The following is a 22,874-nucleotide window of genomic DNA, read 5'->3' as shown; positions in this document are numbered from 1 at the left end:
GCGGCGGCTCGCGCTCGTGCTTTCACCTTCTAGTTCGCTCGGTTGGCGCTTCTTGACAACCGGGCCGCTGTGCGGCGCCGGCACGGCTCCACTCGCCATCTTCTGCTCTCTTTGTATTTTCTCGCGGCACCCTTCACCGTGTGCCGCCGGCGAGGGCTCTGCATCCTGCTGCTTCCGCAAACATACCAAACAGGCGCGTTGGCGATATGAACTACCAAGTCTTCAGCTACATACCATCGGCGGCGTCCGCCCCGGCGCCAGCATCGCCTACGGTTGCCGATGCACCGCCGCGGCCTATCCGCGTCACCCCCTCAGCCTTGTCCGCCCTCCTGTACGCCATCCTCTACTCTATCGAGTTCCAATCCCCCGTCGGGCCGCGCCCCCCCACGCTGCGCGACCACGTAGCGTCACGCGGCTCTGGCGGCGCGGTCAGCACCGGCGCGGCGGCGCCGTCGGCCACCACGCTCTTAACCTCTGCAGTGTCTGTGATGTCGAGCTTTTGGGGCCGATATCCCGCAACAATGCAAAACCAGCAGCCAACGCAGAACCAGTCGCAGCAGCAGGATGCCTCTTTCCGACTAGCCACGGGTGCGACGGCAGCGGCGTTTCCTGGGTCCCTCGACGCCTCCCCGGAGACCTCCGCGCGGTCTCTGACCCTCGCCGAGGCAGCTGAGTTGGCGGCGCTTCAGCGGCAACATGAGCAGCCGTTTGTTGTGCCCGTGACGCAGGTCTTGCACAAGCTCGGAGGCGTGCACATCACCGTCCGCGAGACACACAATCCTACGATCACCATCGCCTACAATCGCGTGATGGAAGAGATCGAGGCTCTTGTGTCGGAGCACGAGCAGCGGCTGGCTCGGCTCCCCCTTTCCAGCTCGCTGTCGTTCTCCAGCCAGGCGCTCATAGCGGGGCAGGGCACTTTGACCAGCGCGACGGTGCTCATCAACAGCGGTATCGTAGAAGGCGGTACCGCTGTGGCGGGCTCACGAGGGGAGAACACAGCAGAAAGGCTAGCGCGCAGCAGCAACACAGCGAGCCTTCCGGCGTCACAACAGCTGCCGCGGGCTCTTCTGCAGTCCGTTGATCTGCGGCAGGCACTCCCTTCGCCGGGCTCCCCCATGTCCCCGTTGCGGTCTGTCTCTGGGGTGGGTAGCCCCACGTCGGACGCCACCGCCGCAACATGGGGCCGCAGCGGGGCCGGCTGCAACAGCGACTGCGGCGATGCATGGACTGCGGGCCGCGATGAAGTCGGTATGGTGCTCTCTGTGCGTTTATTGTCGAAGGAGGTGACGCGGTGGCGTATGGCTCACGAGCGGCCGCTAGCAGAGTGGCGGTTCCCCATCATTCGAACCTCAAACGAGCGCATGATTCGGCCGCGCACGCAGAGTTCAGTGGCGACGGGGGCCGCAGGCAGTGCTGCCGCGGATGGAACTGAAGCCAACCGCCACGACCACCGTGGAGAGGGAGGGGCGCGGAGCGTCCCTGCGGAACTGACTCTCGTAAACGACCCGACACAGGTACACCATGTGCTAGAGTTCATCTTAAAGTCGAGCTACCAGACAACGAGCATGGAGACGTTTACGGACTTCACCTCCGGCGAGCTGGTGTTTGACGCGCATGTGCAGGAGAAGCGCCGCTTTACATAACGATGTATTTCTTCGCGTGTTGCCTGATCGATTTCGTCGTGGAGAGAAGCCACAGTCGCTCTGGCGTTGCGTGCCGCGCACGTCACACGGTGAGGGGTCTCACTTGATAGAGGCTTTGTTCTCTTGCTAATACCTGCTGATGCGTGCGTGAGTGCATGCATGTGTGTCTGAGGGATGCTGTTCACCTTGACGGGGGCAAATGTCTTCGCCAGGAAGCCGTCTGCGTTCACGTGTTCAGCATCCGCAACCACACATCTATCAACAGAGAAGAGAAGACAGACGAGCTGCACAGCGCGACACGCTCACCGGCCCCCCTCCCTCCCTCCCTCCCTCCAAGTTGCGCTCACAGCTTGGTTTTTCGCTTGTCGTTTTGCGTGACAGCAACAGGCGAGGCGTTATCCGCCTCTCCGCCTTTCACCCTGCACGTAGGCACGCACGGATGCTTAGGCGATGACGCCACCCCTTTTCGCCTCCTTTGTTTCTCTCGCATGTGCGGCTCTTCACGTTGGTGTCGCTTCCGCGTGGGGAAGGTGGCGTGTTTGCGCGGACTGAGCGCCCCTCTCTCTCTCTCTCTGCACATGTATATATAAATAAATATATATATGTATATATATGTGTGTGTAGGGGTGTGTGTGCGTCTCCGTGGGCTTCCCGTTTTCTCGCTTTCCGCACTCTCTCTGTCCCTCGCCACAGCCGTCTCCCTTTGCATTCCGAATTCGATTCCTTAGCTTGCGCCTGACCACCACTGCACAGACCATGAGCGACCACTGGGCATCGTACGAGCGCGCATGGGCGCAAGACCCTCATCACCTGCCTCGCAGCGTGTGTTTGCCAGCGCTCATCGCGGGGGCCGACCGAGCAGTTGCGGCTGCGTTGGTGAACCTTTCTCGCGACTACGACGCAACCATATCGTGCGGGTCTCACCGTACCCCTGCAGAGCAGCACGTCACATCGGCTGAAGAGGAGGGCAAGTGCCACCAACGCTGCGTCGACTCTCCCGACAGCAACGCATCGCACGACTGGCGGCAGCTCTACTGCTCTCTCTGCCTAATTCAAGCTCCTATGGTGCGGTGTAGCAGGCCGGCGTTTCGCCAAGTATGCCGAGCGTGGGGGACGCGCGTCAGCTACACTCACATGCTCATGGCGGAGAGCTTCGTGAAGTCGCCGCATGCGCGGCACGCCGAGTTTGCACGGTACGAAGGCGAGAATCGGCTTGTCGCACAGCTCGCCGCCAAGAGCGGGCCTGCCGCCGCACAGGCTGCGTTGCTACTTCGCCCGTACTGCGACGGCATCGACCTCAACTGCGGGTGTCCGCAGCGGTGGGCAATGAAGGAAGGAATCGGGGCTGCACTGCTCGACCAACCAGAGCGGGTAGCGGACATGGTGCGCTCTATTCGCAACGCCATGCCAGACGGCAGCACGGCGCCAATGATCGTCGGAAACGGCGGTGAGTACAGCAGCTGCACCAGTGCCGTGCCGCCATTTCTGCCGTGTGTAGTGAAGATGCGGATAAAAGATGACCTGCGCCGCAGCGTCGACTTTGCGCGGCAGTGCGAGGCAGCCGGTGTGTCTTGGTTGACGGTGCACGGCCGTACCCCTACCTGCCACTCTAGTACTGCAGTGCAGTTTGAGGCCGTCAAGCTCATTCGCGAGAATCTCTCCGTTCCAGTGGTGCTGAACGGCGGTGTGACGGACGTGAGCACAGCGATGGAGGCGGCTCTACGCACCGGTTGCGGTGGGCTGATGTCCGCGAACGGGCTGCTCGACAACCCCGCGATGTTCTACTGTGGCGCATCGAGAGCTGCGATGGAGGCGGAGATGAGCTTTGTGACGAGCTGCTGGGGGCGGCCACCCCGAACCTGCGATCCCGTGTCGCCGCCGGCGGAGACAGCAGCGCCTGACGTCTTTTCCGAGGTTTTCTCACCGGTGCGGCCAGTGTCATTCTTGTGGGCTCCCGACCGGTCAAACGCAGAAGCGGTGTTGCTGCGATACACGGTGGCTGACATGTGGCAGGCCGCCGTCACCCCACGCGAGGTCATCTCAGACTTCATGCGTGCAGCTATGCGCACGGACTTGGTAGTGCCCACGACAGTGCAGCAGGTGTTGCGCATGGCGCGGCTTTATGTGTCGCCGGCGGAGCGTAACCATCTCGCACTGCTGCGATCGAACCTCTCAGTTCTGAACGCTCTGCAAGAGATCGACGTCTACGTGGAAAGCGGCCGCATCGCGTGTGAATAAGCTCGAGCAGGCCGAGAGAGAGATGGAGACAGTAGAGCTCGACTTTCCTCCTAATTGCGCGCGTGATGTATGTGCGCCTGTGCGCCGGCAAGCATCTCTGCACATCTGAACTCGTCTCCCTCCCTCCCGCCCGTACTGTGAGAGCATCCCACAAGCCTTTGTTGCTTCCCTCTCAACGAAACATCGATATAAAACACATGTGTATGTGTGTGTGTGTGTGTGTGTGTGTGTGTGTGTTGGTGCTGCGTCTGTCATGAAGTTGGGGAGGCAAAGAAAGAGCGCGGTGGTCCAGCGGTGATCGCCACCCGCCGTGTACACGAATCGTGTCGGCGTTGAGGTGTCTTTACACGCCTTCGCGCTTCAGCCCACACCTACACCCTTCCTCCACTTACCTTACTCTCTTCTTCCGCTTTTTGTTTTTTGTGCAACGATTGTTTGCGTAGTTGTTGGCGCGTGTAGACTCCTCATGTATCTTTCCGAACTGAGTCGTCAGCCTCTGCCTGCCGCGCGTCCCTCCTCCCCTTCCCTTCTGAACACACACAACACACACAAACACAAACACAAGCACAAGCACCCCCCACCCTCCCTCCCTTCCTAATAATCGACACATGCCCAGGACTGGGGTGGTCGCCCGCAGCAAACACTCATCTCTATTTTCTTTGCTTGGCATTCCCCTTGCGCTTCTTACCGCTCTTTTAGCGTTATTTCTACATCTCGCAGGGCCCCACCTGTGCATACACACCTCTGTCGCTCCCCTCCCCCCCCCCGACCCCGCCCTTCTGCGTCCGCGGCTATTGGCTTTCGATTTTTTTCTTTCGCTTGTGCACCCTGCCTTTCGCTCATCACAGGAGAAGGGAGGAAATCACCACGAGGAAAAAGGTACGCGCTGGCACTCATGAACTTGAGTCCTCCACGGCTGCCGCGCTTAGGCGGCCACAAGTCTGTCCCTACGTGCAACTCGTCCACGGCGCCGCCCTTTAACACACACTCACCTGCCGTTTCGGCGAACGTCGATCCGGCGAATGTAACCCGCTCGTCGGACCGGATGGATCGACCGCGCATCGATGTGGGATATGACAACGACGGTGTCCCGCTCGCCTCACATACCTCAAGCAGCTTCTCTGGTGCTGCAACTGGCATGGGAGCGGGGCTGTCGCAGCAACCAACACCCTCGTCGAAGCTCGCCTCGGCGCATCCGTCTTCTAGCGCTCCTGCGGATGCGTGGAAGTCGAGCATGAGGGATGAGGTGCTGTGCGGGAAGCCACTGCGGCAGAGCTCGCCGGAAACCTCCGCAGCCGTGCCGCGGGAAAACCTGTACAGCATCGTGGAGGAAGAAGATATTGATATAGACTACGCAGATGAAGAGAGTGTGCAGGCCTGTAAGGGCAGCGGTAGCGGCAGCGGCACAACACACCCGCAGCACCGCTATCCCGTCATGATGCCGGGAGCCGGCTTAGCGAGGGTCGCTGTGCCGCCGATACCCGTGATGAGCGCCATCGCCGCACCAGCCAGCCCAGTGAGCGCCTGCAGCTCCACCGCCACCGATACGCCACGGTCTATCTTGAGACAATCAGGCACCGGAGGCGGCCGGACGCCGCGGTCGAACAGCCGCCGAATTAGCTTCGTGGGAGTCTCGTCTCCCCGCCCGGATGAGCACCGCTGCTGTCGCGATGGCGATGAAGAAAGCGGAGACGACAGTGACGACTACGAGTCAGCGGAGCCGTCGCTGCGCTACGACATCGTGACGCTGGCGATGTCTGCCACCTCAACCCCGCCGCGGCACTCTCGGAAGGTACACAGCCACGATCCTTCTCTGCACAATGGTCACTACCACAGCCACGAACATGGCGAGGATGACAGCAACGGGGCGTTGAGCCCGGTGCCGGCGTCACAGCACCAACAAAAGCGGACCTCCCCGTCACTTTCACCGGAGCGTCCGCGCCTGTCCAGCCGCTCTCCAACCCACTCACCGCCGCGCGACAGTGGAAGCGGATACACAATTTCGGCCGGGGCGCCATTATCGGCTGCCGTGACAGCCCCCTCCGCGCCTCCTCCGCCTGAGGAAGAGACGGACGTGATTACGCTTGACGCGGCGCCGCAGCACCGCGCTCTTGACGAGCAGGATCTCTTGAAGAGCCCCAAACGAGGCGGCAATCAGCGTCGTGCGAAAAGCCCTTCGATGGGAACCAACGGACGCGATGAGGACGTGTTGACCCAGCCGCACAATCGCAGCGAACCAAGCGGTAGCAGCCACGGCGCCGTTGTCGTGCGTCGCCTGCCTCCGCGGCAGCGCTGGCCATCAGAGGCGTACCAAGATGAACCCCAAACAGAGGTGAGCAAGACGCAGCGAGCGCGTCGATCCCGGCGTGAGAGACTCGACCCAGAGGCCGACATGGGCAGCAGCAGTAGCCGCTGCAGCAGCGACATGGGCTCGAGCTGCACTGGCAGCGACGACTCCTTGTCAGCACGCTACGCCTCACCCCTTAAGCTGCATCAAGAGGGGTATCGAGGGTCGAGCTACCAGTCGACCTCATCATCGCCACCCGCGCTCGCCTGCGCAGCGGCAGTGGGAAGTGCAGGGGCACCGCCGATCGGTCACCCCTCGCCGCATCGACGTAGTACAAGCGCGAGAAAGGATCGTGATGGCACTAGCAGCGAAAGAAGTCGAGAAAAGTCGTTGACGCCGCGGTCACCTCCGTCGCTGACACAGCGAGACGACACAGACGAGCCGATCCGCGGCAGCAGCGACCACGATCACCATCATAGACACTCTTCCAGAGGAGCGGAGACAAGGTCTGGCCTGCCAGCAGAGGCTGGAGCAGCCCTACCGACATCGCACAACCGCGGTCGCGGCACGCGAGTGGGTGTGGAAACGCGAGGTCCGTACACCCACGCAGTTGCCGCTGCCTTCCATCTGTGCAGAGAAGCGAGTTACTCTCCTTCGACCATCACAGACCGCAGCTCCGGCCAGAGCGTGGCAGGCGACCTGTCTGGCTCCGTGTCCGAGGCGGCCGCGCAGGAGGCGAGACGGGCACCGAGGAACTACCAGCAGCAGCATGAGGTGGTACCGTCAGCTCTATCAGCTACGACGGCGGCGGCGCCACTGAGGCTATCCAAGGATAGGAAGGTCAAAAAAGCAGTGGTTGCCGAAGAGCCGCAGGTGTACGTGGATCCGCTCTTGCTCGAGCGTCGACATCGCCACGAGCTCACGCGGCAAGAGTCGCCGTCGCATGTAGAGCGGCACTCGGGGCTCCACGCGCGCCGCAGGCGCCCGGGGTCTAGAACTGCGGCGCAGCAGCAGCCAACCACCTTCCAGTCAGTGAGCTTGCGGGACATAATGATGCGCCACGACTCGCCGGAGACCAAATCACGACGCGGCACGCCATCCAGTCAGTCCACTGCTCCGGCGATATTACGGCTTCCTTCTGACGTGCGGCAGCTTCAGCTCCAACACAACGGGGATGGCGACGATGATGATGCAGCTCACACCCTTACACCCGGCGCGGTAGCCTTGGAAGCATCTGTTGCGTCCTCTTCGCTCCTCTCTAGTGGTGGCGTGCCGGCCGATGAGCTTTTCTGGGACGAGCCGACGCCAACTTCGCGCGCCAGCAGCCGTTCACCGCCCCCTGTTTCCCCAAGATCCTCCTCAACGCTGGCACCCAACACTCCCGACAGACACAAAGTGCTTCGCAAGAAGCTTGTTGTCGTCGTGCGCCGAAAGAAGAATGGCTCAGCACAGTCAGAGAACGATCCTGTGGTACAGATGTCGCTGCTGCCCTTCAAGGAGGAAACTGCAGCTCTACTGAAAGCGAACGCCTCGCTGCAAGGGTCACCGCAGCAGCGACGCGCGCACAGCTCCGGCACCTCTGCCGCGGCAACCGTTCCGACTCTGGAGAAGCTGATCAACAAAGTGGAGCGAGGCGAGAGTGCCTCCGTGTTCTCCCGCTGCCTCAGCCGCGCATCTGAACATCAAGGCCAGAGGCCGCGTGAACTTTCGGAGAGGCGCGACGGAGGCGACGACCACGCCGGTGAAAACGAGATCAGCGAGGAAAACCGTAGGCGGTTCCGGCATGCGCTGTCAGTGTTGTCATCTCGAAGTGTGAGCCCGCGCGCGTCTGTCTCACCATCGACTACGTCGAAGGCGGGGCGGTCTCAACGAAGTCGCACACGCTCACCAGACTCACAAATCAATGCCTCATACGCTTGCGCGCGACCACTTCGCTGCAGCGGCAGCGCTAGCGAGGAGTCCGTATCGCACACTGGCGATGCCGCGCTGAGAAGGAGCAGTGGCCGCAGGCATATATCTCACGTGGCGGCGGTGAGCGAGACGGCAGCGGCGAGCATAGGTGCGACATCGCCGCCCCAGCGTCGATCTGCCCGTGGTGGCTCACGTCACTCCGACGAGAAGTCGGCGCGTAGGTCCGAGGGTGGGCATCGCCACAAGTCGCGGCGGAGACATAGTCACGAGAGCATAGCACACAGCACCGCTGGGCACCAGCGGCGTTCTCTTTCAGGCGCATCCATGCCTGGCGCACCGTATTGTGCGGCGCAGAACGACGAGTTCTACGGCGCCGCGGACATGGCAAAGGATGTGGCGACGCTCTTTCCATCACCTTTTCAGGAGCGCATCGGCATCACACCGATGTCAATGCCGCTTCTACCGCGGCTGGTGCTGCGAGCGGAGCTTGGTGCGCTGCCGCAAGGGCAATATGCCCATCACCCGCACAGTAACATCGACGCAGCTCAGCGCACCAACGGTTCGTGGTCCGCCTCCGATGACGAGGATGAGCATGCCATGGGCCGAATCACCGATAGCGAAAGCGGTGGGCGTCGTTCACGTCCCCTGATGCTGCAGTTCAGCAGTGGCACGCAAACGGATCGGGCGACAGGAGTCAACCATGCTTTTGGTAGCGCTCGCAGTGGGATGCCTCTCTTAGCGGCGACGCCAGTGCAGAGGGCTGCCGCCATTGGGCCGATCGGAGGCACGCTTTCCTCAGCTCACCCCGGCAAACCCGTTGGCACGTCAGTGCCAACAATCGGCGCTGGTCTGGCGGCATCCTTACTCGCACCAACGCACAATGCAGCTGGCGATGCCGTGTTCAACGAAGAGATGGCGTTAGCTGTCGAAAAGCGTGCAGCGAACTCGCCGCTCGTCGCGGAGGCTTCCGCTACAGAGTCGCCAGCATCGTTTGTAAAGCGGGCGGCGTCACCGGCAGCGGCAGCGAAGCCCTTCACCGACTCCAACTCGCGTATTCTCAGCGGCAGTGGCAGCGGCGCTGCTAAAGGAAGAGGTGAGGCCGCGGTCTTTGGCGGCAATGTCGGGGCATCGAGGGCGGCGTACGCCCCTCTATTTTCGGCGACCTCAGCGCACGTGGCCGCGTCCAGCTCTAGGCCGGCCGCCCAGGACCTTAGCACCGCAGCACGTGCAATGATGGATGCCACCACCAGTGTGCCGCTCTTTTTTCCGCCGCTGACTGTCGACAACGTGTCACAGTTATCTCACGACTGGCAGTCCACGCTGCGTGAGCGCTCGAGCAAGGCGAAGCGGAGTGTGATGGAGAGCTTTCTGATTGCGTCGGCCGAGGCTGGTGCGGCGACAACGGCAGCTGCTGTCGCTGCTGCTGCACCGTCACCACCGCTGTACCTCGCGGACCCCGCCGCCACTGACGTAAACCCTTCGGACATGTGCGCTGGTGGTTGCGGAGGCCTTACCGTCCCTGCTGTTGGTGCTGAGGCTCCCTCTGAGTGGCAGCAACGAGCCAGACCAGCACAGGCACACCAGGGTCTTGCGGTAGAGGAATTTTATGGGCGTTCTGTCACCTCAGCTGCCATTGCCAATGCGCCGCGCTCCGCGCATTCCCTCCCGCCACGATCTGGACCCCAGTCTTTCTCGGAAATCAAGTGCGACGTGTGGCAACGCAGTGGCAGCCCACAATTGGCGGCGCAGCGGGAGCCTGAGCAGCAGCAGGCAACGAGGTCTCCACCGTTTTCAGCACCCTCGGAAAACAAGTCCGTGCAGGGCAAATCTGCAATGCCGGTAGGCAGTGTTTCGAAAAGCTGTGCAGCCTCCAAGAGCAGAGACGGCGTAGAGGAACGTTCTACGTCAGCACGCAAGCACAGTCGCCGTCGACGTCGCCGCGCTTCGCCGGAACGTCGCGCCAACAGCAATGGCGACCAGCTCACAGACGCCCTTAATGCGGAGACCCTGTCGACAGTGGCAGCCGACTCGCCATGCAAGAGCAGCAGCAGCGCTGAAAAGATCAACATGGTTGGCGACGTCACTGCGCTGGCGGGGGTTTCTCCACAACCTCTGTCGAGGGAGTCTCTCCCCGTGCCTGCCACACTTGGCGAAGCGAAGCAGAAGGCCCAGCAGGGTGACCAGACGAGCGACAGCAGCAGCCGACCGTGTTCTGCAGTAGGAAACGGAACGGCGGCCAACGCAGCTGTCGCCACCGCTACCGACGGTGTGGGTGCCCGCTCTGCGCCTCCGCCGCCGCCGCCTTTCTTCTCCATCGTTGAGGCTGCCGCGGAGTCACGCGCGTCGCGCTCGGTGGAGAAGGCAGCGGAAAAGGGCCGCGGTAATCATCAACGAGACGAGCGTCGCGAACACCTCAGCCGTCACTCTCCCTCGCCCTTCTCCTCGGAGGCATCGCAGTCGCCGAGCAGCAAGCGACGGAAAACGTCGAGTAAGCACAAGACAAAGCACGACGGCGACGACAAGCATAAGAAGCGGAAGCATGGCCATGGGCGTCATGGCCGTTACAGTCGCAGTGGCACGCGCTCGCTATCGGGTCAGACCTGTGACACCGCCGCCGCTGAAATTGACAGTGACAGCGACGTGGACAGCAATCTCACGACATCGATAGAGTTCCAGCTGTCTCGGCTGCTACTGCTGCGCGAGGCGGCAGTGTTCACGAAGCCGCCTCTCTCTGCGGCCGTTGACGCGTCAAGGCGAAACACGCGCAAGAAAGACAAGGCAGATGGAAAGGCAGCAAGAAAGGCTGCTGCAGCGAAGGACGAGCACCACCGCCATCGCAACCGGAGTTCAAAGGAGAAGAGAAAGAGGTCATCGAAGAGGGCCGCTAAGCAGCGCAGCAAGTCGCCTGCGGCCACCACCGAGTCGCGGCTCAGCGACGGCGCGGACAGGAAGAAAAAAAAGAGGGAAAAAGCATACCACTGCTCAACCTCTCCGTCAAAGCCGGGCCCTCTGCCGCCACCGCCCCCGCACCAGCGTTCGCGCGCCTTGTACGGTGAGGAGGCCGCGGCAAGCGCTGCAGCGTCGCTTTCGGACGTGGCCTCCCGCTACCGCCTCGGCGCCCCTGGCTGCAGTCCCCGCGACGACGGCGCCGCTTTCGCATCGACGCGCCCCTACTTCAGGGTCGGCAGGATCTACCGCGGAGGTCAGGGAGAGGACGCGGAGGCGCCTTATGCACATCATCGCGCCGCAGCCCACACTGGAGCAGACTCGGAAACCCCGTATGAACGCTATCGTCGGCCCTCTCACACCTCGCCACTGCGCGGCCAACGCTCCTACGTGGCACCGACAGCATCGGGATGGGCAGACGGTTTTCGCCCAGCCTGCAGACCCGCGCCACGCCCTGCCGCCACCGCCGAGGATCCCTCCTTGTGGCATCGCAGCTACAGCAGCGCAAGCCGTCCCTCGACCCGCTGGAATGACTACGTTCGAGATGCAGAGCGCGGCGCCGCTGGCAGGTCGTCGTCCTCTCCGTACATGCGCGCTCATCACTCCCGGTCCCTTGGTCAGCGACGACGCGGTAGTGACGCTGGCATCCCTACGGCAGGGGAGTGTGGTCGCGGGAGTAGTGCCGAGGGAGGCTCGCCCAGCTCAGAACAACCGGGCTCCGGCACCTACTCTGCCACCTACGCAAGCCGTCGTCGGCAGACGGATGAGTTTGACGATATCAACGTCGCGCCGATACGACAGTACTTCAACGACCATGGCCAAGTCGGCGCCGACGAGCGCGGCGGCGGTGTGCAGTACGGCACCACCTCAGCCTTTGAGCGGCATCCCAGTCGGTCAGCCGCCTCCAACCGCGCACCGACGGCCCGCCCCTGGCTATCCAACAACTACGAACGAAGCCGCGCCGTGGCGACACAGAAGCACGCCAACGTGGACGACCTTCTCGTATCCACTCCGCCGAACGACGGTGATGAGGGGTGTGTGCCTGACAACGCCAACGACCTCAGCCACGCTCGTCAGCGCCAAAGACGAAGCACACTGGTGCCGCCACTGCCACCGCCACCTTCGCCACCGCAAGCCTCAACAACACCGTCAGCGGCACCGACAGACACGGTGTTTGCTGCCATCCCACGCTCCGGTGCGCTTCCCATCCTGTCAGAGCACACCGTAACGGATGCACAGACAGCGGAGGACTTTGTGCAGGGGGTAAGAGGAATCATCAGCTCACTACAGCAGTACAGGAACTCTGTGTGAGACGGCTGGCGCTGCGGCGAAGGGGACGGTGCAAGTACTGGCTGCGCCGCCTGACTGTACCCGCCTGTTTGATGCACCTGTGAAGGGCTGGGCATCAGTATGTTGATCCGCTCCTTTCCTCCAAGATGCATCATCACCAGAGCCATGGTAGTCGAGCATCGTTGTGGGCACTCCTCTACACCCCCCCCCTGCCCCCTCGCCCCGTTTTCTTTGTTGTTGTTGTTCGATCTTCTCGCTCATCTGACCGCGTCGCACGAAGGAGAAGCGCTGCCCACTGTCGATAGAACGCGTACCTTTGTATGCGCTGGGTCGCGCAGCGGCGTGTGTCTTCGCTGTCTCTCTTTTCCCTGTTGCTCTTACACTTTTGCGCTGCTGTCTTTCTCTCGTTACTGTTGCTGCCCGCGGGGAGGGGAGGGCTGGTCTGGGCTCGACACGGCCTCCCCACCCCCACCATTTATTTCTGTTTCTTCCGGCTTCCTCTCTGTTGATTGTGGACGCACTTGTGCCCCATCTCCCTCCCCCCCCCCCTCCGACACGTGCGGTGAGTTAGAGAGAGGGGTGGGAGAGGTCCCCGGTATTTTCGCCCAGGGCGAGGAACGCCACCGTACGCGTGGCCCCCTTCCCCCTCCCTCACTCAGCACCTAGACATACAAACTACAGAATTGCTTATGTGATCCCGTCGATGCGCGCGCGCAGAGAGAGAGAGACGTACTGATGCACCCTGGTGGCAACAGCGACATGATGGAGATTGAGGGAGGGATAAGAGGGAATGACGCCACTTTCTCACGTGACCCGCGTTCATGTGCAGCCCTGCAAAGTCCCCATATGAGGAAACGCTCGATGTTGTGCCGTCTTTGATTTCGTGTTACGTTTACACTGCCTTGACATTTTCTGTAGGTTCTTCTCACCCCGTGCCTCGCGGCCTTCACCCCACTCGAATCTGCTATCATCCCTGCAGGTGTGAAGTCGATACTTCAAGAAAGGGACGAACGAACGCCTCAACGATCACGCAGATCGTTCGTATTTTGCTGTGTGTCGGTCTCTTCGATCTCGTCAGCAAGGCCAACGACTCGCCTTTAACGCACGCAAACACGACACACTGCTACCAACCACCACCACAGATAATACCACCTCGGACATTTCAATACTCTCACCATGGCGTCCGTCCCCTTCACGGAGGAGGACCTCCATGAACTCTACACGTGGGTGGACGAGATCCCAATCTCGCGGCAGAAGCGCAACATCGCCCGCGACTTCGCCGATGGCTGCTCCGTGGCAGAGATACTTAAGTTCTTCTTCCCAAAGTTAGTCGATCTGCACAACTACGTCCCGGCGATGTCGCATGCAAAGAAGCTGGACAACTGGAACACGCTGAATGCTAAGGTTCTGCGCAAGCTGTACTTCGAGGTTCCCCCAGAGGAGGTGGAAGACATCGTAGCAGCCGTGCCCGGCGCCATCGAACGCTTTCTGCGTGCGCTACGCGTGAAGGTTGCGCAGATCAAGGCGAGACGGGACGAGATGTTAAGGATGGGGGAGATTCAGGCGCACGTGAATGCGCATCATGTGGACCCGTCGCCGTCGCAGCCACAGCCTCGAGAAGGTGGCCACGTGAGAGATGGCGGAGCCTCTGCCGCCACCGCTCACCGTGGAAGCGGGCGGCCGTCATCGCCCGCCGCGCCGGCTGGCCCGGTCGCATCATCTCGGGGGTCCTCCTCAGCGGGCCCGCAGGCACCTCCGCGGCAAACACAGCCACAACGGCAGCCGACGCCGCCATTGGTGAATGAGGCGGCAAGCTTGACACAGGCACTGCGTGAGAAGGACTACACGATACAAGAGCTGCGCGAGACGGTTGCCATTCTGTCAGAGAAGATTGTGAAGCTGGAGGAGCTGGTGCGTGTGAAGGATGAGAAGCTCAATCAGTACCGCCAAAAGGTTGGCCGCGTTCCGGCATAGCCGCTGCCACGCTCCCCGGCTGAGGACGTGGCGCATCGCTTGATAGAGAGGGCGGTGTGCTGGTTTTGCACTGTATAGACATGGATAATGGCGAGGTGTGGTGATGCGTGATGCACCCCTGTCTGTCTCCCTCTACTCACAGACGTGCGTTATCCTTCCCCTTCCTTCCACATACCCTTTTCGTGTCTGCATGGCGTGTACTTGTATAGACGTGCAACAAGCATCTTGTTCTCTTTTCTCTTTGTCGTGGATGCTGCATCTCTCTCTCTCTCGCTTGTTGCTCCTCCCCTCTCCTAGTTTGTTGCTCATCTTGCTCCGGCATTGGTCATGACAGTGTTGCACATTGTCCCATTCAAGCAGCGTATGGACACTGAATGTGAGAACAATGGGCGTACACGCACACACGCACACACACACAAGAAAGAAAAAGGAAAGAGTGGTGGCGAAGTGCGCTCTTGCGCTCCAAGTCGACGTCGACGCTGACGTCGGTCTTGAAGCACAATGGTGAACCGCCGTTGCTGTGGCAGAAAAACGCACATGAATGGCCAAGTCACCCGCTGCGAGGATGGTGCTTTCTTCTTCCCGTTTCGCCTCTCCACCAGATTCTGCAACCGCGACCAGCAGTGCCGTGTGGTGCGCAAGTCACGCAACTGGGGGTGCAGCACGCTGCACGCGTCGCGTCAATGAGTACTATTTTGCTCTAGTACCCATGCGGTGTGCCCCTCTTCCCCTGCCCTATCCCTCTCTGGTCACCCCTCCCCACCCCCCGACCACCACCACCCACCCGTTTCTCCGCCCCACCTCCGCTTTTTCTGGGCATCCGCTGCAGTCACGCACACATAAAGGTGCGCACGTGTTCCCCGTCACCATCGCCTCTGACTAACGCGCGGCCTGTTGTTCTTCGTTGCCTATACCTCTCTCTATATATATAGGTGTATGCATATACGTGTAGATGTAGGTGTTTATGTAGCGATATATATATATATATATATATATATCAAGAGAGAGCGAGATCAGGCGTCCTCTCACATTCTGCATTGGATGTCGTCATCGAAGGCAGCATCGCATCGGGGAACAAAACGGCAGTAACTGACAAAGCGCAGCAACCACACAAAGTACAGTGCTGTGTCGCCTCTTCGCCCTTGTCGTGTGTCCGCGCCCTCCGTGACCCTCGACTATTCGTCGTCTGCCGCTAGTCATCAACACCTTCAGTAACTAACCGCATCGATCGTGCACGTAACTTTTAAACCCACAAAAAAATTGCGAGGAACTGAAGATCATCATCGTTTATCTTCATCTGCTTCCTCACCCCCCCGACACACACGCACACACACACACTGCACGCAAGCAGACCAAGTCATACAGACACTGGAACTGGTGGTTTCGATAATGAGCGCCCGTATGCAGTTTCCGCTGTCGCAGCGGCGGCACACCAACATCGCCGTGGTTCGGTATTCAAAGAATGGGGTCAAGCTCGAGATTGCATGCTACAAGAACAAGGTCATCTCGTACCGCAGCGGTACGGAGAACCGCTTGGATGAGGTACTCCAGGTCGAGCGCATTTTCGCGAACGTCGCTCGTGGCTATCTCGCCTCGGAGAAAGAAATCCAGACCGTCTTTGGGGGTGAGATGACGGAAGCGGAAGCGATCAGGTACATGCTGGACCACGGCGAACTGCAGGTGGCGCAGCAGGAACGCGCGGCGGAGGTGGATGAAATGTTCAAGGACATCGCGGTCATTATCTCGCAAAAGTGCATCAACACCAAGACGCAGCGCCCCTTCCCCCCGCAGGTGGTCGAGCAGGCACTCCGCTCCATCGGGGCTGCCGTGAAGCTCGATCAGTCGGTAAAGAAGCAAGCGCTGGGCCTCATTCACCTCCTCATCGATTCTGACATTCTCCCCATCGCGCGGGCCAACATGAAGATTCGATGCACGACGACATCCGAGGCGGCGCTCGAGAAGCTGCGTGGTTGGTGCCGCGACAACGACGCCGATGTGGTGAGCGACTCGGTGACGGGCAAAACTAGCGACGGCGGCAGTGGCAATTTCGGTCATGCGCTGCTGCTGCTCATGCAGCCAAACCTGTTCCGCGACCTCGACCACTTTGTAAAGGAGGCGCTCCCCTCTGGAAGCACGATCCACATGGTGGAAGCAGCCGTGACGGAGGTGGGTGACTCGGATGTTCTGCTCGACGCCAACGCCGTCTCGCTCGCCAACGCGCAACCAGGACGTGCAGAGGAAGAGGCTACCATGGCTGGCTCGAGACGCGCGGCAGCCGCCCCATCGTCGTCGTCCGCCGGCGAGGTCAACCGTGGTTGTAGTGATGGCCGCGGTGGTGAGACAGGCATGAGCAGCAACCTCGGTCAGGGCGCGGATAACGCCTCTAATGGGCAGCACCAGAGCGATGGTGAAGGCAAGCGGGGCCGCACGGGCAAGGCGAAGGGTACCACGCGACGCGGCCACCGAGGTCGGCAGAGCAACAACAGCGATGGCGACGATCTACTAGACGGCAGCACGGACGGTGCTGCGGAGGGTGGATTAGGGGTCGACCACGACATCGCGGCTGGGCTACAGAGGCTTGGCCTGGACCCCTCACATGACCTCCAAGACGACAGCGACGATGATGGGGGCCGCGGCCGCGGAAGCAGAGGCAAGAAGAAGAAGAACGCCAGCGGCACTGGCGGCGGCCCCTACCAGAGCCAAGGCGCGGGGGGAAGGAAGGCCGGCGGTGGTGCCGCAGCGGTTGACGACGATGACAACGCCGGAAAGGGAAAGAAGGGGAGGAAAAATGCGAAGAGCAAAAAGGTGGCGGCAGCAGAGAAAGCAAAGCCGGGAGCGGAGGGAGCCTTCAGCGACAGCGACGAGGAACTGATGGGCAACCGTAAGCAGCGCGCCAAGAAGCAGCAGGAGACGCGGATGCAGCAGGGCGGCAACGACTGGCATGAGGAAGACTTTGACTACGGCGAAGACGAGGAGGCGGAGGTGCAGTTGAGCTAGCGCGCGTATGCTCTGAGCTGTGCTCTTTCACTCCTACGCCGACCCTGTGTCCTTCCACGGCTACTCTGACACGTGCGGTTATCTGCCACGCTTCCTCACCCGAGTCTTTCTCAAGAGGTATCAACGACTTGCCGACTCGGCGAGGGTGTGACGAAATACCCTCTCCCCTCTCAGCTCCACTTTTTCGGATTGTTTCCGTCGTAACGCCGCCGCTTGCACCACCACGGCGAGAAAAGCTGGTTCTATGACGTTACTTCGAGAAACACCATGAAGTGGGAAGCAGAGCAATGAGGGTAGCGTAGTGGGGCCTGGCTGCGTGGCCGCGCATGTGTGCGGGTGACAGGAGGAGGGCACAGATGTGGCGTTGTCGGTATAACGTGAGAGATTCTCACGGGTCTACGTTTGTGCTGCTCTTTTTTCCCCTCTGACACCTGCACGATGGCGCAGTGCCATGCGCCCACAGCCTCTCTGCCAGTGGTCCCTTACCTTCGTCCCGCCGTCTTCATGCGCATGCACATCCACCCACGCGGACACAGACGCTCGAACTGATGCGCGCAGCCCTGCGAACGTATAATACGGTGCGAAAGGTGCACACTCTGCGTCGACGGTAAGCAGGACAGTCGAGGGACGCATGACAAGCGCGCGGCATTCAGCGCATGGGCCTTTTCGTTCGATGCTCTCGTCCCGATTCTCCCCCTCCTCTTCTACCCACTTCACTGTGCATCGCAATCTCGCGCGCATCCTAGACTCGGCTCATAGTCCCGCTTCCCTGCTTCCCTTCGGCTCCCTGGACAGCCGTCAACAATTCCGACAAGGGAACCAGCGACATGAGGTAGAGACGGGAGCGCACCATCGTCGGCGTTAGTGAGTGAAACCTATCTGCACATGAGCTGCATGCATCGCTGCTGCAGCCCATGAAAAGGGGAACAGCGGGCTCGCCCACCCTCCCCCCGCATGGTGCATTCTGCGCTGGGTCTCTCTTCCCTCTACCCTCTGCCCCTCCCCCTTCTCTCTGCTTGACTCCGTGCTCTGTGCTGCCTGCGCCTCCTTTCCGCCCATGCGAGCACATACGCACCGCAACATTGTTGCTGTTGTTCTTTGGCGTTGTTCGTTTCACGGCATGCTGTCGCGCGTGCTTATTTGTCTCCATCTGCAGCAGAGTCTGCAAGCAGTGTTTTGGTCATCATGCATTCCACTCCTTCTCCCGAGACGGATGTGAACGGGCTAGCATCGGCGCGCAAGCGCCTTCGGTCGCCGGCTGCGACCGACTCGCTGGGATCATCTTCGCGAGGCCTCCCGCGCCACACACCACCTGCGTTGCCTACGAATGCGGACGCTGCGTTGAGCGATGCAACTGTCGCCGGATGGAGCACCGTGCAGCAGCGCTTCGCTGCCGCTCAATGGCGCCGCGGCTGCTTTTATTTGTCGCTTCAAGCACCGTCGAGGCCGCCCGCCTCGTCACGCCCACGCCGGTCTACGCCAACAGGAGCCACTGGCGAAGAGGAAGCAACAGCGATAGGTGCAGCTGAGGCCAAGGCAGCTGTCGCAGCACGTTACATACAGCCTCACCCATGGAAAGTTCTCCGCAGCGTCGATGGCGGCAGCGCGTTGAGGACTGTATTCCTTCCGACGGTGAAGGGTGCTCTGGTGCCACCAGCAGCTTTCCTGCCCGCCTTTCTGGCTCCGCCGGCGATGGTACAGCTGGAAACATGGAACACCTATTGGGAGGCATACTCCACGTGCTGTGCGGATGAGCTGGAGGGGTTGTCGAAGCAGCTAGAGGCGCCACCGTCTACCGCCGGGTACCGCCGCGTGCTTCTCACAGTATCCGCGCCCGCCTTCCCATCGTTGTCGACACCACCGACCATCGCCACCAGCAGCGCCGCCACTGCGTCTAGTGCCCACGATCACTTCCCCGTGCTGAAGGACGGCCCTCCTCTTTCGGTTTTTCCGTCGTGGCGCGAAGACAGCAAGGTTGCCGAGCCGCAGATGCATTCCTCTCTCTCCCCTTTGTCCTCCCCCTCCGTGCTACCTTCACGTCCGCCTCCGCACTCCCGCGAGACGTCTGTGTCATCGTACTCGTACTCGTATACCTCCCACAGTCCAAGTAGCAGCGACGCCGTCAGTGCTGCCAAGGCTGCACGCGCCGACGACTGCATCGCTGCACTGTCGTTCCTGCCTTGCGTGCTGGATGACCTCCTGTACCACTACGCGCATCGCTTCGGTGCCGTCGAGCACCTCGAGACGCGCGAAACCGGCGCATCTGCAGGTGCCCCCTCTATCACCACAGCTCGCGTGATTGTGAGCGTGCAATTCACGACCGCCGAAGCGGCCGGCGTGTTCCTCCGATGGGCGGATGGCGTCTCTGTAGCAGACATCATCGCATCATATCGGCGAGACACACAGGCATCGGCGACGCTAAGCGAGGGCCACCTCTCCCCTGCACGGAGGGAAAATGCGGTAGGGACGCCGGCAACTGAGGGAGCCACTGGTCTGGCCAGGGAGGAGACAACAAAGCCGCAGGGCGAGCTTGACCGTGATGACGCGGCATGGTGGGACACGCTGGAAGAAGCTTCCCGGCGGCAGCAGCTCTGCCTCATCGCGAAGCTAGCCCCGCACGACCCACGCCGCATCACTGCAAGGCTGTTACTTGGGCCGAATGTGATGGTGTCGACACCGCTGGTGAAGAGCTTGTTCACCGGTCTGTTCGACACGACATACATGGAGTACCGCGCCGAGTTGAGAGCCTTCTGCATCGAATTCGCGAACAAGAAGGAGTGTCGCTTGGCTCTGCACGCACTACAGTGCTCGCTTTGGCGGGTGTTCGGTGTCTCTCTCATCTTCACGTAACTCGCCCCCTTCTCGTTTTATCTATGTACTTGTGGTCGTCTTCGTGTGTCCAACTGTGCCCCCCCCCATCCTCCTCCTCCCGTCACGACTGCGATAAGGGGCATGGTAGGATGCTACGCGCTCAACTTTTTGTACTAGTCACGATCACACGTGCCCACATATGCACTCACAACAGACACGAACCATGTGCAGGGCTTTGATGATCATATCCTAGCTGTGTATCAGCCGAGGAGCCACCGCTGTGCATTTTGGGGGCAGCAGGAGGGGACCACACGCTTGCTGCACACGGATGCGCGTCCTCTCTCCTAGCCGCTCCCCGAGTGCTCCATGCGTGCCTACTACTCTACGCACTTCCCTCCCTCCCCTCCTCACTCCCTTCAAGCACAGCAGGTTTTTTTTCTATTCTGCTGCTCTTGTCTCAGTGCTTGCGTCTCTCCTCCTCTGCACCGTTGGCATTGTGTTGTGTCGCGTCGTTGCATTGTGTATTACACTGTGCTCCTGCTCATCTTCCCCCCTCTCCTCTCCCCACCACCAACACCGCACACGACAAGGGCCTCAGTCTCTGTCTCTCTCTGTACATGTGCAGACGTGTGCGTTCACTTCAGCCTCACGCAGGGATCCTCGTCTCGTGTTCCTTCTCTGAAGCAGCTGCTTTGCAGAAGTCCCAACCTCCACCCATCTCGCCACAACGCCGCCATTCGCATCCGTCGTGCTCGCCATCCTCCTCGCCTTGCACGTTGCCTCGGCCTGGAAAGGCCCGACTTCCCCAGCGTCTCGACACTTCTTGACCGTCCCTCACACACACACAACCGCATTCGTCGCTGTCGCCATGTCGGCGGTTTCCCGCCACGGCTGCTCAGGAAGCGGTCGTGCTTGACGGGCTCACACTCGGCAGTGGACCCTTCACGTTCGATCCCTTTCGCTGCTTGCGGAAGTGACAGCAACGCGTATCTGGCGTGCACAAAAAATTTTCTCGGGCTCAGATCCGAGGTTGCTGCGCGGTCACGACACCGGCCGCGATGTTGGCTATCACGATGGCTACGGCACGTACCACGGCACCATCGTCCACCCCCCCCTCCCCCTCCGGAGGCCTCCCGACGCACCCGCGGCGCCGTTTCAAGCCCATCGCGCTCACCCGCACCGGCCTGGTGGACCACTCTGACACCTACAAGTTCACGGCCCACTACTGCAAGGGGTCAATACGCAGTGGCTCGCGGCTGGCGGTGACGTGCAGCACGCAAACAAGCCCAACACGGTGCAGTTGCTCTACGTGTGTGTGGGTGAGCCTAACGCGCAATAAACAAATGTGCTCGCCGTACTTCTTCATACTCTGGCAGGAGGCGGCAGCCATGGCGCAGCTGACACTCCACTGGTGCTGGGTGCCATCGACAAGTCAGCAGAGTTACTGGAGCAACAGGAGCGGGCTCATCGGCGAGCCCGCAAGGTAGCGACGCCCATTCGTGGCCAACACGCGAGCAGAAATTCCGCAGTGCTTCCAAGTCCTACAGCTGCACCCGGTTTGGCGGGGTGTGTTGAGAAACCAGTGATCACGTGCGCCCCGCGAGATGCCGCCTGACGCAGTGTACGTGAAAACGCGCAAGAAACTCGCGCCGAGGACGAAGCCGGACACACAAGAAGGCTCTGGAAAGGAGATGAAATGACCAACGGTGGATAGTGTGCCATCGGCGATGGAGTGCAGACGTCTTTGCACCTTCCCATCTGCTCTTCTAAAGATTATTAGTGCTTTTTTGTTTTCGTGTGTGCATGTGTGTGCATGTGCATGTGTGTGCATGTGTGTGCATGTGCATGTGTGTGCATGTGTGTGTGAGGCGTGCGCTTACCCTCCGCCATCGCCACTCCCTCATTACGGCGACGCTTTTGTTTCCTCGCGCACTTACCTCCTTTGTGTCTCCCCTCTATTTTGTTAGTGTACACGTGGCTCCTCTCGTACCATACAACTTCATTATCGCCGTCACCATCGCTCTCTTCCTCTACCGGCGCCCAACTCAGCCACACGTCATTACGGAGGCCACCAGATATATCGAACGCTTCTCTCCCTCTCTGGAAGGAGATGTGCGCCAGCGCGCGTTCGTACGCAAGCATCTTTTTTTACTGTGGCGCAGTGACACACCCTTTACGCCGTCCGCGTCGACCCTCCACTTACATGCGCGGGTCCCTGCTGTCTTCCCTCTCCCTCCCCCCTCCTTCCGCAGGCCGACGCGCGTGGGCATGACTCTTGCCTCTGTGCCTGCTGTCACTGCGATCAAGCATGTTCGTAGGTGGGCGATCTTGTTCTACGGCCACCCCTGCATCTAAGGAGGCAGCAGGTGATTGCTCTTGTCATCACTCCGTCCTTCATGCGTGCGCTCTGTTCCTGTACCCATGATGTACGCATGAGGGTGGAGGGGGGGGGGGGGCGGAATGGAGATCCAATGCATGTGTGCACCACTGACAGAAGTCCGGGAGAGAAACCAAATTTCCAAAGAGAAACGCAAAGTGAAAGCGCACGATGCGTCGAGGGTGCGACAGCGACCAGCAGCGGTGCTCTCCCTCTCTCCGACCGTACCATTCTCCATGCAGACGAGGAGATAAGGATAGTCGAGGAGAATGCGTTACAAGGCCCATATCTACCTATACATATGTGTGTATTTGTATGTGTATACGCTGTTCTCGACGTGGTACTTCGGTAGTGTGGCCCCCAGACGTGCGGCGTACGTGGAGGAATCGGAGATGTG

At 60.7% G+C, this 22,874-nt stretch overlaps 6 protein-coding genes across 6 annotated transcripts; all 6 read left to right on the top strand.

The window, feature by feature from the left end:
* Nucleotides 1–488: 488 nt before the first annotated feature.
* LMJF_34_1150 (conserved hypothetical protein) lies at nt 489–1,646 on the top strand (the record flags this gene model as incomplete). The annotated part of the gene is made up of 1 exon (XM_001686156.1): nt 489–1,646. One exon carries the CDS (start codon nt 489–491, stop codon nt 1,644–1,646), a length of 1,158 nt encoding a protein of 385 aa, XP_001686208.1.
* Nucleotides 1,647–2,402: 756 nt separating this feature from the next.
* LMJF_34_1140 (conserved hypothetical protein) lies at nt 2,403–3,884 on the top strand (the record flags this gene model as incomplete). Its single annotated transcript, XM_001686155.1, has 1 exon — nt 2,403–3,884. The coding sequence occupies one exon, from the start codon at nt 2,403–2,405 to the stop codon at nt 3,882–3,884; it is 1,482 nt and encodes a 493-aa protein (XP_001686207.1).
* Nucleotides 3,885–5,022: 1,138 nt separating this feature from the next.
* On the top strand, nt 5,023–12,339 carry LMJF_34_1130 (conserved hypothetical protein; the record flags this gene model as incomplete). Its single annotated transcript, XM_001686154.2, has 1 exon — nt 5,023–12,339. The coding sequence occupies one exon, from the start codon at nt 5,023–5,025 to the stop codon at nt 12,337–12,339; it is 7,317 nt and encodes a 2,438-aa protein (XP_001686206.1).
* Nucleotides 12,340–13,494: 1,155 nt separating this feature from the next.
* Nucleotides 13,495–14,292, top strand: LMJF_34_1120 (conserved hypothetical protein; the record flags this gene model as incomplete). Its single annotated transcript, XM_001686153.1, has 1 exon — nt 13,495–14,292. The coding sequence occupies one exon, from the start codon at nt 13,495–13,497 to the stop codon at nt 14,290–14,292; it is 798 nt and encodes a 265-aa protein (XP_001686205.1).
* Nucleotides 14,293–15,681: 1,389 nt separating this feature from the next.
* On the top strand, nt 15,682–17,289 carry LMJF_34_1110 (conserved hypothetical protein; the record flags this gene model as incomplete). The annotated part of the gene is made up of 1 exon (XM_001686152.1): nt 15,682–17,289. One exon carries the CDS (start codon nt 15,682–15,684, stop codon nt 17,287–17,289), a length of 1,608 nt encoding a protein of 535 aa, XP_001686204.1.
* Nucleotides 17,290–18,981: 1,692 nt separating this feature from the next.
* Nucleotides 18,982–20,139, top strand: LMJF_34_1100 (conserved hypothetical protein; the record flags this gene model as incomplete). The annotated part of the gene is made up of 1 exon (XM_001686151.1): nt 18,982–20,139. The coding sequence occupies one exon, from the start codon at nt 18,982–18,984 to the stop codon at nt 20,137–20,139; it is 1,158 nt and encodes a 385-aa protein (XP_001686203.1).
* Nucleotides 20,140–22,874: the final 2,735 nt, after the last annotated feature.

Source organism: Leishmania major, chromosome 34, assembly GCF_000002725.2.
Source record: "Leishmania major strain Friedlin complete genome, chromosome 34".
NCBI lineage: Eukaryota > Euglenozoa > Kinetoplastea > Trypanosomatida > Trypanosomatidae > Leishmania > Leishmania major.
Note: the sequence above shows the minus strand (reverse complement) of the source record. Positions and strands in the feature narration are given on the sequence as shown.